A 23753-nucleotide genomic window follows, 5' to 3' on the forward strand; every position below is an offset into this window, starting at 1 on the left:
CATTTTAAAGACCTCTATCAAGTCCCCCCTTAACCTTCTGCGCTCCAAAGAATAAAGCCCTAACTTGTTCAACCTTTCTCTGTAACTTAGTTGCTGAAACCCAGGCAACATTCTAGTAAGAAGGGTTTCGGCCCGAAACGTCGCCTATTTCCTTCGCTCCATAGATGCTGCTGCACCCGCTGAGTTTCCCCAGCAATTTTGTGTACCTTCAACATTCTAGTAAATCTCCTCTGTACTCTCTCTATTTTGTTGACATCCTTCCTATAATTAGGCGACCAAAATTGTACCCCATACTCCAGAATTGGCCTCACCAATACCTTGTACAATTTTAACATTACATCCCAACTTCTATACTCAATGCTCTGATTTATAAAGGCCAGCACACCAAAAGCTTTCTTTACCACCCTATCTACATGAGATTCCACTTTCAGGGAACTGTGCACAGTTATTCCCAGATCCCTCTGTTCACCTGCATTCTTCAATTCCCTACCATTTACCATGTACGTCCTATTTTGATTTGTCCTGCCAAGATGTAGCACCTGACACTTATCAGCATTAAACTCCATCTGCCATCTTTCAGTCCACTCTTCCAACTGGCATAAATCTCTCTGTAGACTTTGAAAATCTACTTCATTATCCACAACCCCACCTATCTTAGTATCATCTGCATACTTACTAATCCAATTTACCACACCATCATCCAGATCATTGATGTACATGACAAACAACAGTGGACCCAACACAGATCCCTGTGGCACCCCACTAGTCACTGGCCTCCAACCTGACAAACAGCCATCCACCATTACTCTCTGGCATCTCCCATTCAGCCACTGTTGAATCCATCTTGCTACTCCACCATTAATACCCAACCATTGAACCTTCTTAACCAATCTTCCATGAGGAACCTTGTCAAAGGCCTTACTGAAGTCCATATATACAACATCCACTGCTTTACCCTCATCAATTTCCCGAGTAACCTCTTCAAAAAATTCAAGAAGATTAGTCAAACATGACCTTCCAGGCACAAATCCATGTTGACTGTTCCTAATCAGACCCTGTTTATCCAGATGCTTATATATATTATCTCTAAGTATCCTTTCCATTAATTTGCCCACCACTGACGTCAAACTAACAGGTCTATAATTGCTAGGTTTACTCTTAGACCCCTTTTTAAACAATGGAACAACATGCGCAGTACGCCAATCCTCCGGCACTATTCCCGTTTCTAATGCATCTGCCGACCAATGGTCACCCATACATTAGTTATAGTGTATCCCACAAACTAGAGATAATTTACAGAAGCCAATTAACCCACAAACCTGAATGTCTTTGGAATGTGGGAGCAAATGGGACCAGCCAGAGAAAACCCACGTGGTCACAAGGAGAACGTGCAAACTCTGTACAGACAGCACCCATTATAAGGAAATGAACCCGGTCGCTGGCGTGGTAAGACAGCAACTCTACCAATGCGCCACCATGTCACCTTAATAACCAATACTCGATCTATGTGGTCCATCCTGATCCAACATGCACTTCATGCTGGGGATCGTCAAAGGAGACATTTTTGGATGCATCGCAGCCAGAATGATACAAGTCGTAGCTGATTATAGAAGCAATTTATTGCCAGCATTTAACCTAAGTATTGCAAAACATTAATGGCCAGATTTAAGCAATTCCTCGTTTTCTGATTTAATTTCAGTAAATGCTGCTAATCAAAGAGGCACCAATTGAGGTAATTACATCTATATTCTTCTTTAATTAAATGAAATAGAAATATAGAAAGCACACCCAGGTCTCGTTGCACCTCCCTTTTTCCTAATATGACAACATTCAGATAATAATCTGCCTTCCTGTTCTTGCCAGCAAAGTGGATTACCTCACATTTATCCACAGTATACTGCATCTGCCATGCATCTGCCCACTCACCCATCCTATCCAAGTCACCCTGCAGCCACATAACATCCTCATTGCAGCTCACACTGCCACCCAGCTTTGTGCCATCCACAAACTTGGAGATGTCACATTTAATTCCCTCATCTAAATCGTTAATATATATTGTAAATAACTGATGTCCCAGCACTGAGCCTTGCGGCACCTCCCTCGTCACTGCCTGCCATTCTGAAAAGGACCCATTAATTCCTACTCTTTACTTCCTGTCTGCCAACCAGTTCTCTATCCATGTCAATACCCTACCCCCAATAACATGTGATCTAATTTTGCACACTAATCTCTTCTGTGGGAAGTCCAGATACACCACATACACTCTTTTATCCATTCTACTTGTTACATTCTCAAATAAATCCAGAAGATTAGTCAAACATGATTTCCCCTTCATAAATCCATGCTGACTTTGACCAATCCTGTCAATGCTTTCCAAATGCGCTGCTATAACATCTTTAATAATCGACTCAAGCATCTTCCCCACTACAGATGTAAGGCTAACTGGTCTATAATTCCGTTTTTTCTCTTCCTCCTCTCTTAAAAAGTGGAGTTACATTGGCTACCCTCCAGTCAACATAATCTGATCCAGAGTCGAGAGAACATTGGAAAATGATCACCAATGCATCCACAATTTCTAGGGCCACCTACTTGAGTACTATGGGATGCAGTCCATCAGGCCATGGGGATTTATCTGCCTTCAGCCCCAACAGTTTAACCTAACACCATTTCCTGACTAATGTGGATTCCCTTCAGTTCCTCCCTCCCACTAGATCCTCGGTCCCCTAGTATTTCTGGGAGATTGTTTGTGTCTTCCTTAGTGAAGACCGAACCAAAGTACTTGTTTAACTGTTCTGCCATTTCCTTGTTTCCCATTATAAATTCACCTGTCTCTGATTGTGAGGGACCTACATTTGTCTTCAATAATCTTTCCTTGTTTTACATATCTAAAGAAGCTTTTAGAGTCTGTTTTTATATTCCCCACGAGCTTTCTTTCATGCTCTTGTTTCCCACTCTTCATTGACCTCTTTGTCCTCCTCTGTTGAGTTCTAAATTCCCAGCCGTCTGCTGCTTTCTCTGGCTTTTTCTTGGATTTAACACTATCGTTGATTTCCCTCGTTAGCCACGGTTGAGCCACCTTCCCTGTTTAATTTCTTTGCCTGACAGAGATGAACAATTTTTGAAGTTCATCCATGCGGTCATTAAATCTTTGCCATTGCATCTCCACCGTCAACCCTTTAAGTATAATTTGCCAGTCATTCCTAGCCAATTCCCATCACATACATTCAAAGTCTCCTTTCTTTAAGTTCAGGAATCACTCTCCATCCTAATGCAGAATTCCACCATATTATGATCACTGTTGCCCAAGGGACTCTGCACAACAAGATCGTTAACTAATCATTCCACATTACACAATACCCAGTCTAGGATAGCCTGCCCTCTAGTCGGTTCTTCTACATATTGGTTTAAAATACCATCCCGTATAAATTCCAGGAAATTCTCCTCTTCAGCGCTGCCACCAATTTGGTTGTCCAAATCTATATGTAGATTAAAGTCACCCATGATAACTGCTGTACCTTTGCTACACACATCCGTAATTTCCTGCTTGATGCTGCCCCCAACCTCCCTACTGCTGTTTGATGATCTGTATACAACTCCAACAAGCATTGTCTGCCCTTGGCTATTTCGCAGTTCTACCCATACTGATTCTACAGCATCCAAGCTAATGTCTCTCCTTGCTATTGCATTAATCTCCTCTTTAACCAGCAATGTCACCCCACCACCTTTTCTTTTCTGTCTATCCTTCCTGAATATCGAATACCCTGCATGTTTAGCTCCCAGCCTTGGTCACCCTGGAGCCGTGTCTCTAATTCCAACTATATCATATTCCTTAACTATTAACTGCACATTTAATTTATCCAACTTATTACGAATGTTCTTCGCATTAAGGCACAAAGCTGTCAGGATTGTTATTCTTATCTCCCTTCTATCTTTTGCTTCTGTCCTCCTTTTATGGCCCTCTGTCTCCTTGCATTGGTTCCCATCCCCCTGCCCTGTTGGTTTAAACATGATCTTTCCAACACTCTCTTCCCTTTTAACTGCACGCATACGCTTCCACGTTTGTTGACTCCACCCCCCCCCCCCCCCCACTGTGTTTAGTTTAAACCCACCTGTGTAGCACCAGCAAACCTGCCTGTCAGAATGTTAGGTACACAAAAAAGCTGGAGAAACTCAGCGGGTGCAGCAGCATCTATGGAGCGGAGGAAATAGGCAACGTTTCGGGCCAAAAACCCTTCTTCAGACTCAGAATGTTAGTCTCCCTCCAATTAAGGTGCAACCCGTCCCTTTTGTACAGGTCACCCCTGCCCTAGAAGAGATTCCAGTGATCTAAAAATCTAAATCCCTGTCCCTTGCACCAACTTCGCAGCCACACATCAGATCCCCTATCTCCGTGTTCCTACCCTCACTAGCACGAGGTACTGGAGGCAACCCAGAGGTAACCACACTAGAAGTCCTGCTTTTCAGCCTTCTACGTAATTCTCTATACTCACGTTGCAGAACCTCCTTCCCCGTAATACCCACATAATTTGTGCCTACATGCATAACCATTTCCAACTGCTCGCCTTCCCTCTCGTGGATGTTCTGGTCGGTCTTCATTCATTTGTGTCCTCTGAAATTCATCCATTTCACCTTCCCTAAATATTTGAATCAAACTATTTGCATTTTTCTGCAAATGGGTTGAAGATCACAGTGTGCCAAATGCAAAAGGTGAAAACCATGACTAATATCTCCAAATTAAGCAGAATAATTAACAAAATTAAAATTAAACATGGAAAACAAATTTAATTAACAGCCAGTCAGCACTGCTGGGTGAATAAAGGTAAACAAGCTTTCATTGCTGAGAGCCCTTATTGTTAAATCTAATTTACAGATTATTCCAACTAATTGATTAAACACAGGGAGTAAATACATTTCTGTTTTAGTTTTAATTGCTGCTATTTTACTGGAATGGCATATATCTTGGAAAATGCAAAGAATTATCTGTTTGTAATTCATAATTAAATTGTAAATATGGTGACAAATGGTAGTGGTAGAGTTGCTGTCGTACAGCGCCAGAGACCAATGGTCTCTGTCTGTATAGGTGCTGCCTCTACAGAGTTTGTATGTTCTCCCCGTGACTGCATGGGTTTTCTCTGGGTGCTCTGGATTCCTCCCACATTCCAAAAACATGTAGGTTTGTAAGTTAATTTGCTTTGGTAAAATTTGTAAATTGTCCCTAGTGTGTAGGATAGTGCTAGTGTATAGGAATCGCTGTAGTGTATGGCGCAGACTCGGTGGGCCAAAGAACCTGTTTCCGTGCTGTATCTCTAAAGTAAACTAAACTAAACTAAATTAAATGATAAGGAATTCATTGGTTTTCTCTCCCCCACATATAGCTGAGAGGAGATTTTTCTTCCACCCTGAACAGTGTGTAAAGTCATAACGAAATTAGGAGAAACTTATAAATTAAAAAGTTTACTGAAAGAACAAGCATGCATATGTTGTTGCTAATAATTATTATTGCATATGGAAGTTTCTGGGAAAGACATGACAAAATCATGTTGAAATTAGTCCTGATTTTCGAACAAGGATTGCCAGAAAGAGGATAAGGACTACTTTCTATGTGGCATCGGTAGAGGGAAGATCAACAATGGAAAAAAGATAGATTGAATTTTTCAAGGCCGTTTTAAGATTTGAACAAATAGATTTTTTTGCCAAAAAGACTACATTAGTCTTGTTGAGCATGTGATGGATTGCAACTATATTATAACACAGATTGTTGCCGAGACATGCTTAAGCTCTTTACAGATTCCCAGCACAATATCATGGATTTTGCTGTGTCGATTAAAATTCCAATTGCATTGGATCTTTAAATTGGAAGTGAATTTTCTGGACAAATCTGTGGAAAGCTTTAGGCTGTTACGTCAAATTGAGATTAATAGTTATTTTGTCCATTTGTTCAGATAAGAATTGTGAAATGAAAATGTAAGAAAAATGTTGAATCGTGGTTTAGGGTTACAATATCCTTTAAGACTGTCAGAAGTTATAGGCTTTCAAACTGAAGGCCACACACGAGACATAAACTTACTGCCACTGGCAGGAGATCAGCTCCATTGACAGTGTAACAGAGCATAAAATATGACCTCTTAATAGATAGGGCTCATTTTGCATTAAGTGCACACTGACATTAAAATGTTTATTTAAAGGCTTGACCGATCCAGTGGAATACTACTGATGCAGTCAATTGACAGGGAAGTTTGGGAGCAATCGCAGATTAATATTGTAAGTTGATAAATATTTTTTCTTCTTCTTTCTGGTTTCAAAGTTAAATCTTTCAAGCTATGTTCATGTTAGTGCTCATTTAGTCAGGGATGGAAAGTGAGCAAACTGCAAAATGGATTTCCGTGTAAAGAAAATCTTTCACCAGTTCACAATCACTGCCACTGAGGAAAAGAAAAGTAAATTAAAATCATTTCAGGCCAATGAGTCTTTTTAGGACCCAAAGTTTATGAGAGGGTTGGCAGTTTAAGAAACAATCATTTTCTAACTTTATACCACATCATGTTTGCCTTATAACATCATAGTCAGTTACAGCCTGGTCACCTCTGTTAATCAAAGAGTGTCATATATGTGCTAACATGAAGACTATCCAGTGAAACAAGTGCCAAGCAAGCACTACTCCCCGACTAAAGAGGTGGAGCCTCTAGAGCAATTACATTTTTCGTGTCATAGTTAAACTGCCCTCATTTGGATTGCCTATTTGTACAATTTCCTTGTTATTCTCTTGTACGCATCTTCCTTGTCTGTCAGCAAACGCTTCACTTCACGGATACAAATGCAAAATATACTTTGAGTCGGACTTCATGGGGAAATCCACGAACTCTTCACAGAATTGCCAACTGAGACTTCCGGTTGGCGCCACGATGTGAGTGGAATCGCGCCATTACAGCTCCGCAAAAAACTGAATTAAAAACGGGGGTAAAAGGGTCAAACAAACGCACTTACCACAGGAGATCGATTGCAAACGGCTCCGGCAGCGTTTAAAAGGTGCGTGACGTCATCAGGCGCGCGATTTTAAGAAGAAATTATGACCCAGCGCTCCCCTCCCCCCACCACTGGAAAAAAATCTATGAGAAGGGAAACAGGCCTGAGCTCGGGTGCTGCTGCTGCTTCTCAAGAAGATGTCTCACAGAGGAAAGCTGAAATGGAGGAACTCAAGACTACCATTCTAGGTGAGATAAAGAAGCAGAGGAAGGAGTATAAGGAGGAGATAAAAAGTTTAAAAGCGGATATGCTGGTGGCTCAAGAGAACATTAAAGAAGACTTAATAAAACAAGTTATAACGACGGTAAGAAATATGATGGATGAGTGGAAGGAAAAGGCTAATGCCGAGTTACAAATTCAAATCGAGGAGGTAAAGGATATAGCTGCTGGGATGGAAAGAAAGCTGGATGGCAAGATAGATCCTACTATAATTTCGCTAGACCAACAAGGCGAAGCAATTAAAGAGCTAACTAAGATTGCTGAACTGAATACTAAGGAGACCGAAAAACTCCGTGCCGAGAACAAACGCCTCTCAGAATTATTACGCAAAACAAACGAGAAATGTATTGATCTGGAGGGACGCCAACGCCGTAAAAATTTGCGTATAGTTGGTCTGAGCGAAGGTCGTGAGGGGAGTCAAGATCCTCGAAAATTTGTTGCAAAACTTTTAAAGGATATTCTGAATTTGGATCAAGAACCCCTGTTGAGCCGTGCACATAGGGCTCTAAGACGGGCCCCTGGGATAGGTTCATCGCCCAGACAAATGATTGTAAAAGTGGCCTTTGATCATGTCTTCGAAGAAATGATGAAGATAATAATAAAAAAGAGAAACCTGAAATATGAGGGAGACAACATCAGTATTTTTAGAGACTACCCAGCAGAAGTGGCCAAGAAAAGATCACTATTTAGAGAAACAAGAGGTATCCTGAGGAATTTACAGAATACTAAGGATCTGAGATATGGCTTGATGTACCCAGCAACACTGAGAGTAACTTATGATGACAAGGAATATCGTTTCGTTAAGTATACTGAAGCATTGAAATTCGCCCGAGGCATACAGCAGAAGCCAGAAGATGAAGAGAGAGAAGACGCAGAGGAAGGACCCGAGGGAGAAGGAGAGGGCTGAACTTTTATCATCGACCTGTGGTTATGAAATACTCACTTAGAAGGAAGTGGAATAATGGACATTTAGTTGTAGTTCTGTATTAATTATTAGAAAATATTTAATTATTCCATGATAATAGTATTACATATTACAGTATTAAATACAATTGATATTAGTAATTAGCAAATAGTAATATGAATAATAGAAATAATTACTAAGTACTAAGTATATAAAGTTAGTACCCCACCCCAATATATATAGCATTTGAGATAGGAGCTGGTATAATTAACATCTTTTTTTTTTTTTTTTTAAACGGAAGTCTTTAGATTAATGGCCACGTTAGTGTGGCTTTCACCTTCACATACTACACACTATATAAGTGTAGTTTCTTTTTTTTCTGAGCACCCTATTAACACCCTTTACTTTTTTTTTATTATTGATATTTCTTATTGTTTTCGTTTTTTATTGATCTTATATTATATATTATTTGAATGTAGATGTGAAGGATATTGTGTATTTAGTTTAAGAAGACATAGATGCGGATTAAGGTGGATAGAAATTCTCATTGGATTGATGTCCGGGCACAACGGGGAGCTGGGGGAGTCAAGAAGGCTACTCCAAAAAAAGCCGCCCTAATAGTGAAATGCATGATATAAAGGTGAAGACTGGGGGTGATGGAGTAACCTTCTGCAGTTGGAATGTAAAAGGAATTAATGAACCAATTAAAAGGGGAAAGGTGTTAGCTCAGTTGAACAGATTGAAGACAGATGTCATTTTCCTTCAAGAGACTCATCTTAAAAAAGATGCTCAACATAGATTAACAGCTAAATGGATTTCTAAAGTGTATCATTCTACATTTATACATAAATCTAGAGGAGTTGCAATAATTATTCGCAAAGGTATACCTTTCATACAAAGTTCTATTATAGAGGATAAAGAAGGCAGATATGTAATAATTACAGGGGAATTATATTCAAAAAAGGTAATTTTAATGAATATATATGCCCCTAATTTTGATAATCCACTATTTTTTAAGAAAATATTTAATAATATTCCTATATCCACTCAACACAATTTAATAATTGGAGGTGATTTAAATTGTACTTTAGATAACTATCTAGATAGATCATTTGCAAAAAGGAAAGCTGCCTCGAAATCAAGTAAATTCATAAATGCTTTTATCAATACATCTAATATTAAAGACATCTGGAGGTTAGATAATCCATCCGGACGAGAATATTCTTTTTTCTCGCCCGTACATGGAACCTATTCGAGGATAGATTATTTTTTAATAGATTCTAAATTACTTCCTTTTACGTATGACGCAAAATATCATAATATTATCATCTCGGATCATGCGCCATTAACATTTAAGATAAAATTAAAAGATATATCTAATAAAACTACTACCTGGAGATTTAACCCTCAGATATTAAAGGACAATGACTGTTGTAAATATGTGATGGATCAGATTAAATTATTTTTTGAAACTAATGATAATCCTGAAATTTCCCCATCACTATTTGGGACACATTTAAGGCATTCATGCGTGGCGCAATAATATCCGCACAAGCACATCTCAATAAAGAAAATCGAAAAATAGAACAAAATTTAGAAAATGAGATAAAACGTCTAGATAATGAAAATATAAAACAGCCTTCCAAAGAGTTAAGTAATAAAATTGCATCAGTAAAATATAGATTAAATAAAATATATTCTAATCAAGTTATTAAACTTTTTCAACAAACTAAACAAGTGTATTTTGAATTTGGAGATAAACCACAAAAATTACTAGCACGACAGCTTAGAAAATTAGAAGATGAGAAGATGATACACGGAATTAGATCTGAGTATGGAAATATACTGATTACTCCAAAAGATATTAATGATAGATTTTTACAATATTATAAAAATCTTTATTTGTCAAAACTAACAGGACAAACAGATAGTATGGAAATATTTTTACAAGAATGTCAAATCAATAGCTTAGATCAGGAAGGTAGAGAATTGTTAAATGCTGAAATAACAGTAAAAGACATTATAGAATCAATTAGTTCGCTAAAGAACGGAAAAGCAGCGGGCCCGGATGGCCTGAGTGCAGAATTTTATAAAAAATTTCAAGATCTGATTTCTCCAAGATTACAAATAATGTATAGATATGCATATGACCAAGGAAAATTACCAGAATCTCTAAATGAATCCACAATTACACTCATCCCTAAAGTAGATAAGGATTTGGAAGATCCTGGATCATATAGAGCGATTGCCCTTTTAAATACAGACCAAAAAATATTAACTAAGGTCTTATCTAGGAGATTAAGTTTAGTGATCTATAAATTAATACATTATGATCAAACAGGTTTTATCCCAAAACGTTATTCATCCCATAATCTCAGACGCTTGTTTAATATTATATATTCAAAAAGAATACGAGATACGGAACTAGCGGTTATATCATTAGATGCAGAAAAAGCGTTTGATCAGGTGGAATGGATGTATTTATTTAATATAATGGAAAAGTTTCAATTGGGGGATAGATTTTGTAAATGGGTAAGAATTTTATACTCGAATCCTATTGCAAGAATTTTGACTAACCAAATTTTATCAGCCAAATTCAAACTCTCTAGGGGATGCAGACAGGGATGTCCGTTATCACCCTTATTGTTCGCATTGGTGATAGAACCATTGGCGGAAAAAATTAGATCTGAATCTGAAATATATGGCTATAATACTGATACAACAATTAATAAAATTTCTTCATATGCAGATGATGTTTTGATTTATATTACAAAACCGGAAATTAGTATTCCCAACCTGCTAAACATTATAACTAAGTTTGGTGCATTTTCTGGGTATAGGATTAATTGGGATAAAAGCGAGATTATGCCAATAACAGGAATAAATCTAAATACATTACAACAATACCCATTAAAAGTAGTTACAGACAAACTTAAATATTTAGGGATTAACGTAACTAAAACTCATAACTCATTAATAAAATCCAACTATCCTCAACTATTAGATAAACTTAGAAAAAATATTTTATATTGGAAAACACTTCCTATATCCATGATTGGTAGAATAAGTGCCATAAAGATGGTATTTCTACCACAGTTGTTATATTTGTTTCAGGCTATTCCTTTTTTTCTTCCGAAAACTTTTTTTTTTTAAATTGATAATATTGTTAATAGTTTTATTTGGGATTATAAAAATCACAGAATAAATAAAAAACATCTATGCAAAGCTAAGATAAATGGAGGATTAGCACTTCCAAACTTTTTATATTATTTTTGGGCTGTTCAGATTAAGAATATGAATTTCTGGTGGGTAAATATGGATCATGAACCGACATGGTTAAATATAGAAAAGGAAGACTGTCTACCTTTCAATGTAGGTTCGATAATTTTTGCACCAACGGAAGTACAAAAAAAAAATTATAAAGACAACCTAATAATATATAATAATAGACGTATTTGGAAACAAATAGTTAAGACTCTACATTTGGATAATCTCTCATTTAGATTACCAATTATGAATAACCCATTGTTTAAACCTGCTATATTAGATGGGGGGTTTAAACAATGGGATGATTTAGGAATTACAAGGATAGAACACCTTTATAGAAAAGGAAAATTTCTTTTATTCCAGGAGTTACAAGATATTTATGGATTGTCTCCACAACATTTGTTTAGGTATTTACAAATTAGAGATTATATTAAATCCAATACACAAGATTATAAAAATAAAGAAGCAGGACTGTTAGACGAACTGTTTAATTTATATCCAAATACAGAAAAATTAATAGCCTATATATATAACATCATTTTGGATAAGGAGAATCCAATAACGGAAATATATCGTCAAGCATGGGAAAATGAAATGGGATTGGCTATAACAAAAGAAAACTGGGAAGAAAGTCTACAACGAATACACCGGTGTTCATTAAACGCCAGACATATATTGATACAATTTAAAGTATTATATAGGTTACATTATTCGAAAACTAAATTAAATAGTATTTTTCCGAATCTCTCCGCTATTTGTGATAAGTGCAAGAAAGCAGAGGCAAATTTAATACATAGTTTCGTTACATGTCCTAAATTGAATTATTACTGGACAGAAATTTTTAAAGTTATTTCTGAAGTCATCAAAGTTAAATTGGACCCTAACCCAAAGCTAATAATATTTGGAATTCCGGATTTACATCTATCACTTACAGTAAATCAAAGAAATTTCTTTGATTACTGTTTGATAATTGGGAAAAAAATCATATTGAAATTTTGGAAGGGAACATTATCCCCCACAACCAAAATGTGGGCAGCAGAGATGATGGAGACGTTACATCTGGAAAGAATTAGATTTGTCCTATTGGACAAGTATAATTCTTTTGAACAGATATGGTCTCCATATATACAGTATTTAGAGAAGTAGCTGTTCTTGGCAACACAGCTCGGCGTGCACCCTGCGGGATTTGGTGAGAATAATTCATTTTTATATTGGAATTAACATATATGTCTTTATTGATACTATCACTTGTAGTAGTGTTATTAACAATATATATTGTGGTTTTTCTTTTTTTTTTTTTTTCGTTTCTCTTTTCTTTCTTATATATAATCAAATTATTATTTAATCACTCTCTTAATGATTTATAACTGTTCTATTCTTTTTCTATCATTATTTCTAAAAAAAAATAGTAGATAAGTATTATTAGTGTTTTACTTAATGCAAATTGAATTAATTTGATATAAAATTGTTTGAAGCATTGTAATTGATTACCTTTAATAAAAAAAGATATTAAAAAAGAATTGCCAACTGTTCTCTGCACATGCACCAAGTTTGGGATTGCCATGGCAATTTCTCAGTTATGCAAAAACAGTGTCTCCATGTATTTTGAATGAAGAATGGAGAAGAATGATTGCAAAGAAAAAAAGTAAACATTATACTGCTTATATTATTTAAATTGAGTTTAGCAATATATGTAGTGAAATGCTTTTGGTTGTATAAAAGTGTTTCAACACTTGCATATTTTAATGTATTTTTCATTAATTATTTGATTTTTAGTAGCTGTTGCACATTTTATGTGCTTCTGAATGGCTTAGAATTTGATATGGCTTTGCCGGCTGTCAAAGCTCGTAGAGTTATGTTTTAGGCTAGATTAAGCTCCACCATACCACAATAATATGACACAACGCTCTGATTTCAAATCAGACCCCCACGACTAAAGGCTGGAGCTGGCTTGCAATTGCAAGTTGGCAATAGCAGAGCAGAACTTATCACCTGATGGAAATCAATGACAAGAGCATGCAGTTCGTTCCTGGTGGGAAATTCTGGGACCTTGATCATTTTGTAGTTACTTGTTGAACAAATTAACAGTTTGGTTGGACAGACTAAATGAAAAAAAGACAAGTTTAAAATCAAAAACTTAATTATCACTTTCCCAAGCACCCAATGTGATCAATTAAAACTTGAATTATTTAATATACTTCATTGCCTTCTTCATAAAATATTCATAAGCTGGCTTGGCACTATTTGTTCGACAAGGTGTTTGGATGGAAGTAGAGCGCTGCTCTAATACTGACAAATCATCACTGATGTTGCTTTTTATTTCACAGTCTCCAAAATCTGCCTTTATCAGTGCCGCCAAGAAAGCACAGCTTCGGACAAACCCTGTCAAAGTGCGGTTTTCCGAAGAGGTTACAGTCAATGGAAATAATTCTGTGAGTACTTGCAGCAATGCGTTAGATGCTAAAGGGAAAGTTTAACCCACAAATACCCATCACAACACCACCTGCCTGCTTGGTTAGAGTGGCATAGTTGCCAGTTAAGATGATGGGAGGAGTTTATGCTGTATTCCTGCCACCTCCACTTTAATGTCCAAAGAGCATCTTGAAATCCATGAGTTGCAGTGGAGCCCATGTTGTCTTGACCCAAAAGGATACTTTGGGCATCCACAGCTACTGGCTTCCATGCCCCTGTTGTGAACTTCACTGAATCCCATTCCTGAATAACATTTATTGGTCCCCAGCATCATTCAGAAATCTACTCTGAACCCATCACTTTCAACTGCCATCCACCAGGAATCAATGGCAAATTAAATCAGAAATGGGTAGTGATTTGAGGAAATTCCATGAGTATCAGTAGTACCATTCAAATGAGGGCGAGAAACATAAGTCTTCAGAAATTGTACATCCAATTGCTTCCTCAGTTAAAATGCATCCAATTTGCAATGTAGTTTGGCAGTAGGTCCTAACCACCATAATAAAGATTTGGTTTCATAACCCTGGCAAGAGACGTGAATGCATGTCCTTCATTGAAATTGTGTACAGGAGTGAGTGGGCAATGTATAGTTAGAAGTAAATGCTCCCATTTAAAGTAAAGGACTGTTCCCAGTTTCCCAACATAATTTCGTTTTCCTGCAATGCCTCCATTTAGATTAACTGGTCACGTATCCCTATCCATTTCCGGAGCCTTGCTATGAACAATTTAACAACAGCAATCATTTACAATACCAATGCATCTCAGAAAAGAAATTAATTGGCTCCTAAGTGCTTTATGTTGCCTCATGAATATGGAAGACACTAGCATTATTTTTGTTATAACTGAAAGGACCTTGGGAAATTATGTATGGTGTAGTCACTGATATTTTCTTAGACAGAAAGTGAATATGGGTTAAGTGGCCAATTAACCAGTTCTCTATGGAGCAAAATTTGCCACTCAGCTAAAAAGCAGTTATTTAGCAAATGTCCAGAAATTGGTCAAAAGAGCATATTGAAGGAGGATAGAACGGTTGAAGTGTTTGGGGAGGAAATTCAGGAGCATAGTACCTTGGTAGCAGCAGATGAGGCCACCAATAGTAGAATGTTTCTGGACACATTGAAGGACCCTGGCTTGATGAGGTTAGAGTTGAGGTGGGACAGCAATGGAGGGTTTGAAAACACCAACCAAAACATTAAAATCTGACATTTTTTATTCAGGAGCCAATTTAGGTCAGCAAGCACAAGATTAATGGGTGAGTTGGACTGGGACAAGTTTGGACACAGGCAGCAGTGTTTTGGCTGACCTCAAGTTAACAGAGTGCAGACAAGGGGAGAGAAGATGCACGGCAGCCAGAAACATTCAGGCCTAGAAATACAAAGGCATGGGTGAGAATCCTGCAGCACTTGAGCTGAAGCACAGATGGAGTCAGGTGAGGTTACAGAGATAGAAGCAGCCACTTTGTGTTGCCACAAAATGTTTTGGAAATTCATTTCTGCATAAAGTACAACTCAAAGATTGAGTCTGAAGCAATTGGCAAGGAAATGAATGGATTCAAAGACTTAAGTGTACCCAACATTTTTGTTTCTTTGTCCAGCATTGATTGTCGGACAAGCGGTTTGATGACATTGAGCCAGTGGGTGGATCAGGAGAGATTGTGCAATGTGAAAACTTACACCATGATTTTAGCTGGTTTGCCGAGCAACTGCATGTGATTGAAAAATATGAAGAGATCAAGAATAATTATTTGGAGGACTGCAGAAGTAACCTTGCAGGCAAGGGCACTGAAGCTATTCCACTTGATTGTCTCACCAAGCATAGATAATAAGAATTGAGGGAGTGCAATCTCAACAAACTTGATTATGGCAACGATGTTTGAAGGAAGATAGTGTCATGAACAATGCAATGATGTTTTTAACGGTGTTGCCTGAGAATTAAGTATTTCCTCCAAGGAATGCCAGTTCTAATTGTGCAATATTTGCCCTGTTTGCAGTTCATCTTCGAGCATATTCTCAAATTTTAACTGTGGTGTATAGATTAAAGCCACAATTTGAGGATCTGAAAGCAGAAATATGAGGACAATTTTGCTGGTTGCATGGAGGATATTTACAGCAGGCAGTAGAATAAAATCAACTTCCTTTTGTCTCCATCAGGACCCTATGAAAGAGGAAACTCTAATGTTGATCTCAAACGTGCTGAATGTGTATCTGGAAAACGGTCAGATGAAATCGTTCACCTTTGATAGTAGAACAACTGTGAGGGTAAGATTGTCTAAGAAGAAGAAAGAAAATTATTTGTGTTGATTAAAAAGTAGAAAGTTATGAATATTTGCAATGTGAAAATTAATTGGGTATAAAACAGAAACTTGCAAATTCGGTTTAGCTTTGCTTTTTATTTCTGCTGACAAACATGTGCCTAAGGATACAATGTTATTGATGAATGAGGGTACACTATTTGTATTACATGAGCAGAATTGATTATAATATGCTTTTAATGGGAACGGGAGAACCATTTAAAAGTTACTTTGGAAATTGACAAGCAGAAAAAAAAGCTGTCTTGGAAAAAAAACAGTCTAGTAGCAAAAGAAATCCATGTAACCTCTTTGCGGTAATCAGGTACCATTGTCCCTTAAGAACAGAGTGTATCAGGTTCACCACAGGAGGCCATAGAAATTGACATGCAAACACTTGGATTAACACTTGTGCAATGATACATTATAACAGTGTAACACACATCTTTTAGTTTTCTTAGGTTGCATTAACAAAAATAAACATAGCTGTAAAGGAGTGATTCCTGACACACTGTAACCTTTACTAAGAGTTTATTATAGCACATGGCACACACGTCCCAGCACTGACTGCATCCAGCCTTCAGGCGTACCGGGACCAAGTGGGAGGAAACAAAGGGAGGATATCACAGTTATACTAATATGATGGGGCGTGGTTAGTGGTGATGAGGTAGCTACATTATAGGTTGCATGCATAAACCATCTACAATGGCTATTAAAAATACCTTTATTCTTGAAAATCCTGCAAGAGAAAAATACGCTGTCATTGCAAGTCTGAATCTCTTGAGCCCGTAACTAACTTTCCCCATTGATACAATTGTTTTTATATCACAATTTTCTATAACACAGGGTTTCACAAGTAACACAACCGTCACGTGATAGCAGAACTACCTGTATATTCATGTGATGTAGGCATGAGTAAATGTTGCATTCTACTTCCGAAGTTCAGATCAATTAATATAACACTACATGTATTCCACAACTTATGGAAATTCAATTTACAAATTTCCACGATAACCTTCTTGCCTTCTTATGCTACGTGTCCTCAATTTATGATGGATTTTCACTAGAGAAAAAATTACATCAATCTCCACTCGTAGTGCATATTGTGAAGACCTCTGCTTGTTATCAGGATTCAGCAAAAGTTTGTAAACATGTAAATAGTTTATTACTGAATATGGAGTTAGGTATTGTCCTGTCACATAGGTTTGCATAAGCAGGTTAGATACTACTTTGGCATTGAGCTTGATTTTCTCGGTTGAGCCCTTATCTTGTGTTATAGCACATACGTTGTGTTTTAACAGTCATTTAAAGTATTCTGTGAGCCCTTCAAAAAGGCTTCAAATCTCCCCAGCAGTCCTGAGGCTTGCTGCTATTCTAAGCAATAACAGCAAGTTATCTATCCATCTATCTATTATAATAGAAAACTTGGCTGCGGATGTATTTAGTTGTGTGTGTATTTGTGTGTTTTTCTGTGATTCACATCTCCTCGAAAACCCGACGCGATAATGGTGAAAGTTTTACATATTCCGGTAGAGATTTACCTCATGATCTCGAAAATTACCTCATCTGAAAATATGATTCATTATTTCTCGAGGTTTTTACTAAAAGTGTTCACCAATCTGAGGTCTTTTTAGAATCTAACAAGTTGAAGTGAACTGTATTATGTCACAATGCCTCTGCTCCTCGCGGCAAGCTGCGCAGAATTTTCAACGCCTGCTGGGCACTGTTTTCCACGAGCTGCGAGTTACGTGGCCCAGGCCCCCCCCCCCCCAGGGATCTGGATTGAAGCTGCTAAACACGTGCTCAAGTCATGCTGCGCACTCCGCTGGGCTCCTTGAAGTTCTACAACATGGTGGCGGCAGTCGTTATCGCAGAGCGGGCGTGGGGAAGCGCCATGGAAAAGTGGCCTCCTCTCCCTCTTCCCCGCCCAATCATCTGTCACGCTGGTGGGTGGGCCTCCGCTCGCGGAAGCCATGATCGGCAGGCTTTTGACCGTCCTCAGATTGCACCGGGCCTCGCTCTGGTCCACGCCAGCCACAGCCTAGCTCCGGCCCGGTGCCTGGTGGGGAGGCTGGCTACGATCTGGGTAGGTGCTTCCTCTACCTCCTCCCCCTCCCTCTCTACCCCCTCCCTGGGGCAGAGAAAGAGAGAGAGAGGGTGGAGAGGGGGGTAGAGGGGGAAGGGAGAGGGGGGGAGAGAGGGGGGTGGAGGGAGGTTAGGTTGGGGAGAGGGGGTGGAGTGGGGGGCAGTGGAGGGCAGATGGAAAGGGGGGAGGGGAGGTGAGGGAGGAGGGGGAGAGGAGAGGGGGAAGTAGAGGCAGGGAGAGGGAGGAGGAGAAGGGGGGAGGAGAGGGGGAGGGGGCCCTCCCTCTCTGCCCCGCCCCTTCTCTCTGCCCCCTCCCTCTCTGCCCCCCTCCCTCTCTGCCCCACCGTCCCTCTCTGCCCCCTCCCTCTCTGCCCCCCTCCCTCTCTGCCCCTCCCTTCCTCTCTGCCTCCTCCCCTCCCGCTCTCCCACACCCCCCCTCCCCCTCCCCCCCGCAACCTCGCGCTGAGGGGACGGGACCAACGGGTCATACTTGGTCTAGTATCTATTAAAAGTCTGATCTTGGATGTGTGTGTGTTTGTGTGTTTGTTTGTGTATAATCACATCTTCTTGAAAAATCTACACGGTAACTATGAAATCTTTACATAGTCTGGTAGACATTTTTCCCATGGAGTCCAAAGCCGCCTTATCTGCAAATTTCATGCTTTATTTCTCGAATTTAAACACAACTGTCTTTTGCTGGTGACGTCACAATGGGTCTGCGTGCCTTCTTCCTCGCGCTGCGAGTGATGGCACCCCCACCTCGCCCTCCTCCTCTCCGTTATTCAAAAGACGCAGCCGGAGATGAAGTCGGGCCCTGGACTGAAGACTAATGATCATAGCTGAGGACTGCGGCAGCCCAACTCACAGTCCTTTGGTCGTCGCTCACCCACCTGCCCGCCTGCCCGCCTGCCCGCCTGCTCGCCCGCCCGCTCACCCCCTCACCCCCTCACTGCCTCGCTCGGGGTCCTCGTGTAGGCGCATGGTGGGGAGGTTGCTGACTCTCTCTGCCTCTGTCGTTGCCCTCTCTCTGCCTCTGCCTGCCCTCTGCCCCTGCCCTCTGCCACTGCCCTACAGCCCTGCCCCCCTGCCCTCTGCCCCCTGCCCTCTGTCTCTGCCCCTGCCCTCTGCCCCTGCCCCCTCTGCCCCTCCCTCTCCCTCTCTAGCAATGCCTGCGAGTTGGGGGTTCTGCTTGAGTGGATAGGGTGGGGGATGGGATAAAAGGAGCGAATGAATAATATTAATATAATATCAAAGTGGGTGGTTAGTGTGTGTGTGGGGGGTGATTAGTGTGTGTGTGACACCGCAGCCCACCCCCTGCAACCGTGCATTGTGGGGACGGGACCCAACGGGTCCCACTTGGTCTAGTAACTATTGACAATAAGCTAGATACAATTAATAGAAATTAAAAATTAATGTCAGAGGTCAGCCATTCTCTAAAGGTTGCAGTGTTGATGGTGTGAACCATGCATGACAAAGAAAACAAAAAAAACCTGATGCTTAAACTATTATCCTTGGAAGTGCATCATGTGTTACAAAAGTGTGATATTATACAGAGATAATATCACGGAGTTACCACTTAAAGTTAAAGCTTCTGTATAAAAAACGAGAATCAGCAGCATGCGCCCTTGAACTTGATAATGATCCAGGATAAAACAATATTGGTAAGGCAAGACTTGAAAAAGGAAGAGAAAGATGCTAGATCTTTGAAAGTACTGACACCTCAAGGCCAGCCACGGCTGGTTTGAACATTTCTGGATAATACTTCCTTATGAAGAAACCAGCAGGTGCAGGCACCATGGTAACAGAAATTTTCCAAATGAGTTGGTACCATGCATCACAAGGTGGCTTTCCTTCTTAAGAAGTGTTTGATGTGGGTGAAGGTACACAAAAATGCTGGAGAAACTCAGCGGGTGCAGCAGCATCTATGGAGCGAAGGAAATAGGCGACGTTTCGGGCCGAAACCCTTCTTCAGACTGATGTGGGTGAGATGTAGCTCTTTTGGAAGGGAAAAGAATTGTCTCATACTCAATAATCTTAAAGGATGAGAAAACTGCTCTGGCCTTTAAGGTGCCAAAGATCATCTTACTTCTTCGATGGCAAGGAAAATGTAATTTTAAACCTCTCTTGGTACCAGCGAACCCAATGTTCCTGAAAGTGTATTCAAAGGCCATCTTTCTAGTGATATGGCGATTCAACAAAGAAGCATGGATGATGCACTATGCTTCCAGGATTACATCATGAGGTTTCTCTCCACCCTCATTGAAAATTATGAAGAAAACAGGAGAGTGATAGAACCCGTGGCTGAGCGGAGCAGCATCAACCACATCTCACTCATCATTAACAAAACCAAGGAACTAATCACTGATTTCAAAAAGGGTAAGTCGTTAAACAGTGTGTCAGTTTTCATTGGCAGGTCGGCAGTGGAGAGAGATAGCAGCTTCAAATTCCTGAGCGTTAAGATCTCAGATGACCTGGGCTCAGCACATAAATGTAATTACGAGGAAGGTGTGCCAGCACCTCTACTTACTTAGAAATCTAAAGAGGTTCGGCATATCACTGCATATGCTAACAAACCTCTATGGATGCGCAGTAGAAAGTATCCAGTGTGGTTGCATCATGGCCTTGTACAGCTGTTCCATGCTATAGGAATGCACGAGGCTGCAGAGAATGGTGGAGTCTGGAGAAAGGTCTCGACTCGAAATGGAGCCCGAAGAAGTCTCAACCCGAAATGTAGAAAGTATCCAGTGTGGTTGCATCATGGCCTGTCCCGCTAAGTTACTGCAGCATTGTGTGTCTATCTTTGATTTCAATCAGCATCTGCAGTTCTTTCCTACACATGGTGGACTCAGCCCAGTCCATCAGGAGCACAGCCGTCCCCACCCTCAGGAATATCAACATGAGGTGCTACCTCAAGAGGGTGGCATCTATCATTAAGGATTCCCACCATCTGGGCCATCCAACTCTTCTCATTGCTACCATCGGGCAAGAGGTATAGAAGCATGAAGTCTCACACCAACAGGTTCAGGAGCACCTAATTTCCTACAACCATTATGTTCTTGATCCAACCTGCAGAACCCTAATCCTACCTTGGCAATGGAATACAATGGTCTGCCTCTTGCGCTATTGTGGACTTGATTTCTAATTGTGTTTTACATTGATGGCTTGTGGTTTGCACACTTTGATTGTCATTGCCTTGCAGAATTTATGTCTAATTTATGTATGATTTATGTTTTTGTTGTGTTGCCTATGTACCTGTCATGCTGCTGCTAGTAAGATTTTCATCGTACCTGTACCTCACCGCACGTACAAATGACAATAAACTCAACTTGAATTGACTTGAACAATCCAAACAATAGAATCTTGTCCTTCAACAGCATGTTCTTGGACATTGGGCAACTTACAGGCACTGTATTTGCTTTAACATCACTTTACTGTGACCAGGATGCTATTCAAGGCATATCATGTCAGAGTCAAGGGATATTAACAAACCTACCGTTGGAAACGGTATAACATCAAGGAGTAGCCATAAACTATATCAGTGCTTCTGGCCAATGGTCATCTCCAGCATGCTGCTGGTGGTACTTCGGTGATGATTTTGCAATGAAACATCAAGGATACATGGTTAGACTCCTTCTTGTTCGAGATGGCCATTGCCTGATGTTTTTGCGGTGCAAGATTATCTGCCTCTTCTCAACCAATGCCTGGGTCTTGCTGCATGCAGGCATGGACTGCTTCATTTGTTTAGGGGAATGAATGGAATTGAATATTGTAAAATCATCAGCAAATGTTCCCACTTTTGGCCTTACAATGGAATGAAAATCATTGGTGAAGCAACTGAAGATGGTTGGGCCAAACCTTGCAGAGATGTTCAAGGGTTGGTTGCTTAAACACTATCAAAGTCAACTATCCTTTGTACGATGTATGATCGGGTAGACAATCAGAACATATTTCCCAGGGTGGAAATGCCAAAGACTAGAAGGCATTTAAAGTCAGACGGCAAGTTTTTTTCTTACAGACAGTGGTGGGTGCCTCAATCTCACTGACATAGGTGGAAATAGATAGGATTGTAGCATTTAGATAGGCACATACATCTGTAGCGAATGGAGGGATATGGATCACATGCAGGCAGAGAGATTAGTTTAACTAGGCATTATGTTTGGCACAGATATTGTGTGCCAAAGGACCTGTTCCTGTGCTTTACTTTGTATGTTCTATGACTGTAACCAAACAACATGGCTCATTGAGAAATGATTGCAGGACAAAGAGAAATTTACTTCATCATTTTATAATAATATTAACTGTTTCTGCCTTATGAATCCTGTACCAGAAGTTCTCAGTTTCTGACCTAAACAGTGTTATATTTTTGTAGGACGTGATTCTCACGCTACAGGAAAGGTTGTCTCTCAGGTGCATAGAACACTTTGCACTGGTGCTGGAGGTGGGCAATGAAGGTCCAGAGAAGAAACTTCTGCTGCTGCTTGAGGCAGAGACTTTGATACAGGTTAGTACAGGCAGTTGCCAACATCACACTGACGTTAGCGCTGTAACAGCTCTTTCCTTTGTTTCTCTTTTGATAATTTTCCCTCTCTTTCCATTGCTTCTGTCCATACAGTAGTAATATGTTTTAGGTTAGTATGCATAAGCATTAGAGGATCTGTTGGATTTATACATAGAAGCATAGACATAGAAAATAGGTGCAGGAGGAGGCCATTTGGCCCTTTGAGCCTGCAACGCCATTCATTATGCCTGACTTCTCCCCATATCCCTTGATTCCGCTAGCCGCTAGAGTTCTATCTAACTCTCTTTCAAATTCATCCAGTGAATTGGCCTCTACTGTGGCAGAGAATTCCACAAATTCACAACTCTCTGGGTGAATTTTTTTTTCTCATCTCAGTTTTAAATGGCCTCCCCTTTATTCTTAGACTATGGACCCTGGTTCTGGACTGCCCCAACATGGGGAACATTTTTCCTGCATTTAGCTTGTCCAGTCCTTTTATAATTTTCTATAAGATCCCTTCTCATCCTTTCTAATACCCTCTCATCCTTCTAAATTCCAGCTTGTTCCATACACCCACCACCCTGTGAGTGAAAAAGTTGCCCCTCAGGTTCATATTACATCATGTCCCTCTCACCTTAAATACATATTCCCTTGTTTTTGATTCCCCAGCCCATACGATGTGGAGAAAAAAATCTATTCTCTGTGCTCATTTTGCCTATTAATCTACAGTGTGGGACCTTATCAAAGGCTTTCTGAAGGTCCAGATACACATCCACTGGCTCTCCTTCATCCATTATACCAGTCACATCCTTAAAAAATTCCAGATTAGTCAAGCAGGATTTCCCCTTCATAAATCCATGCTGAATTGGTCCAATCCTTTTACTGCTATCCAAATGCGCCGTTATTACTTTTTTAATAGTTGGCTCCAGCATCTTCCCCACCACCGATGTCAGGCTAACTGGTCTATAATTTCCCTTTTAGTCTCTCGCTCCTGTCTT

The 23753-nt window shown here is 39.8% G+C and overlaps 1 protein-coding gene across 1 annotated transcript in view; it reads left to right on the forward strand.

Moving 5' to 3' along the window:
• frmpd3 (FERM and PDZ domain containing 3) overlaps window positions 1–23753 on the forward strand; it is a 114543-nt gene that overhangs the window by 33690 nt on the left and 57100 nt on the right. The window contains exons 6-8 of the mRNA XM_033030603.1: window positions 13741–13845; window positions 16036–16143; window positions 22627–22758. Coding sequence (XP_032886494.1) covers window positions 13741–13845; window positions 16036–16143; window positions 22627–22758 — 345 coding nt within the window. The remainder of the gene's footprint in view (window positions 1–13740; window positions 13846–16035; window positions 16144–22626; window positions 22759–23753) is intronic.

Source organism: Amblyraja radiata, chromosome 12, assembly GCF_010909765.2.
Source record: "Amblyraja radiata isolate CabotCenter1 chromosome 12, sAmbRad1.1.pri, whole genome shotgun sequence".
NCBI classification, from domain to species: domain Eukaryota; kingdom Metazoa; phylum Chordata; class Chondrichthyes; order Rajiformes; family Rajidae; genus Amblyraja; species Amblyraja radiata.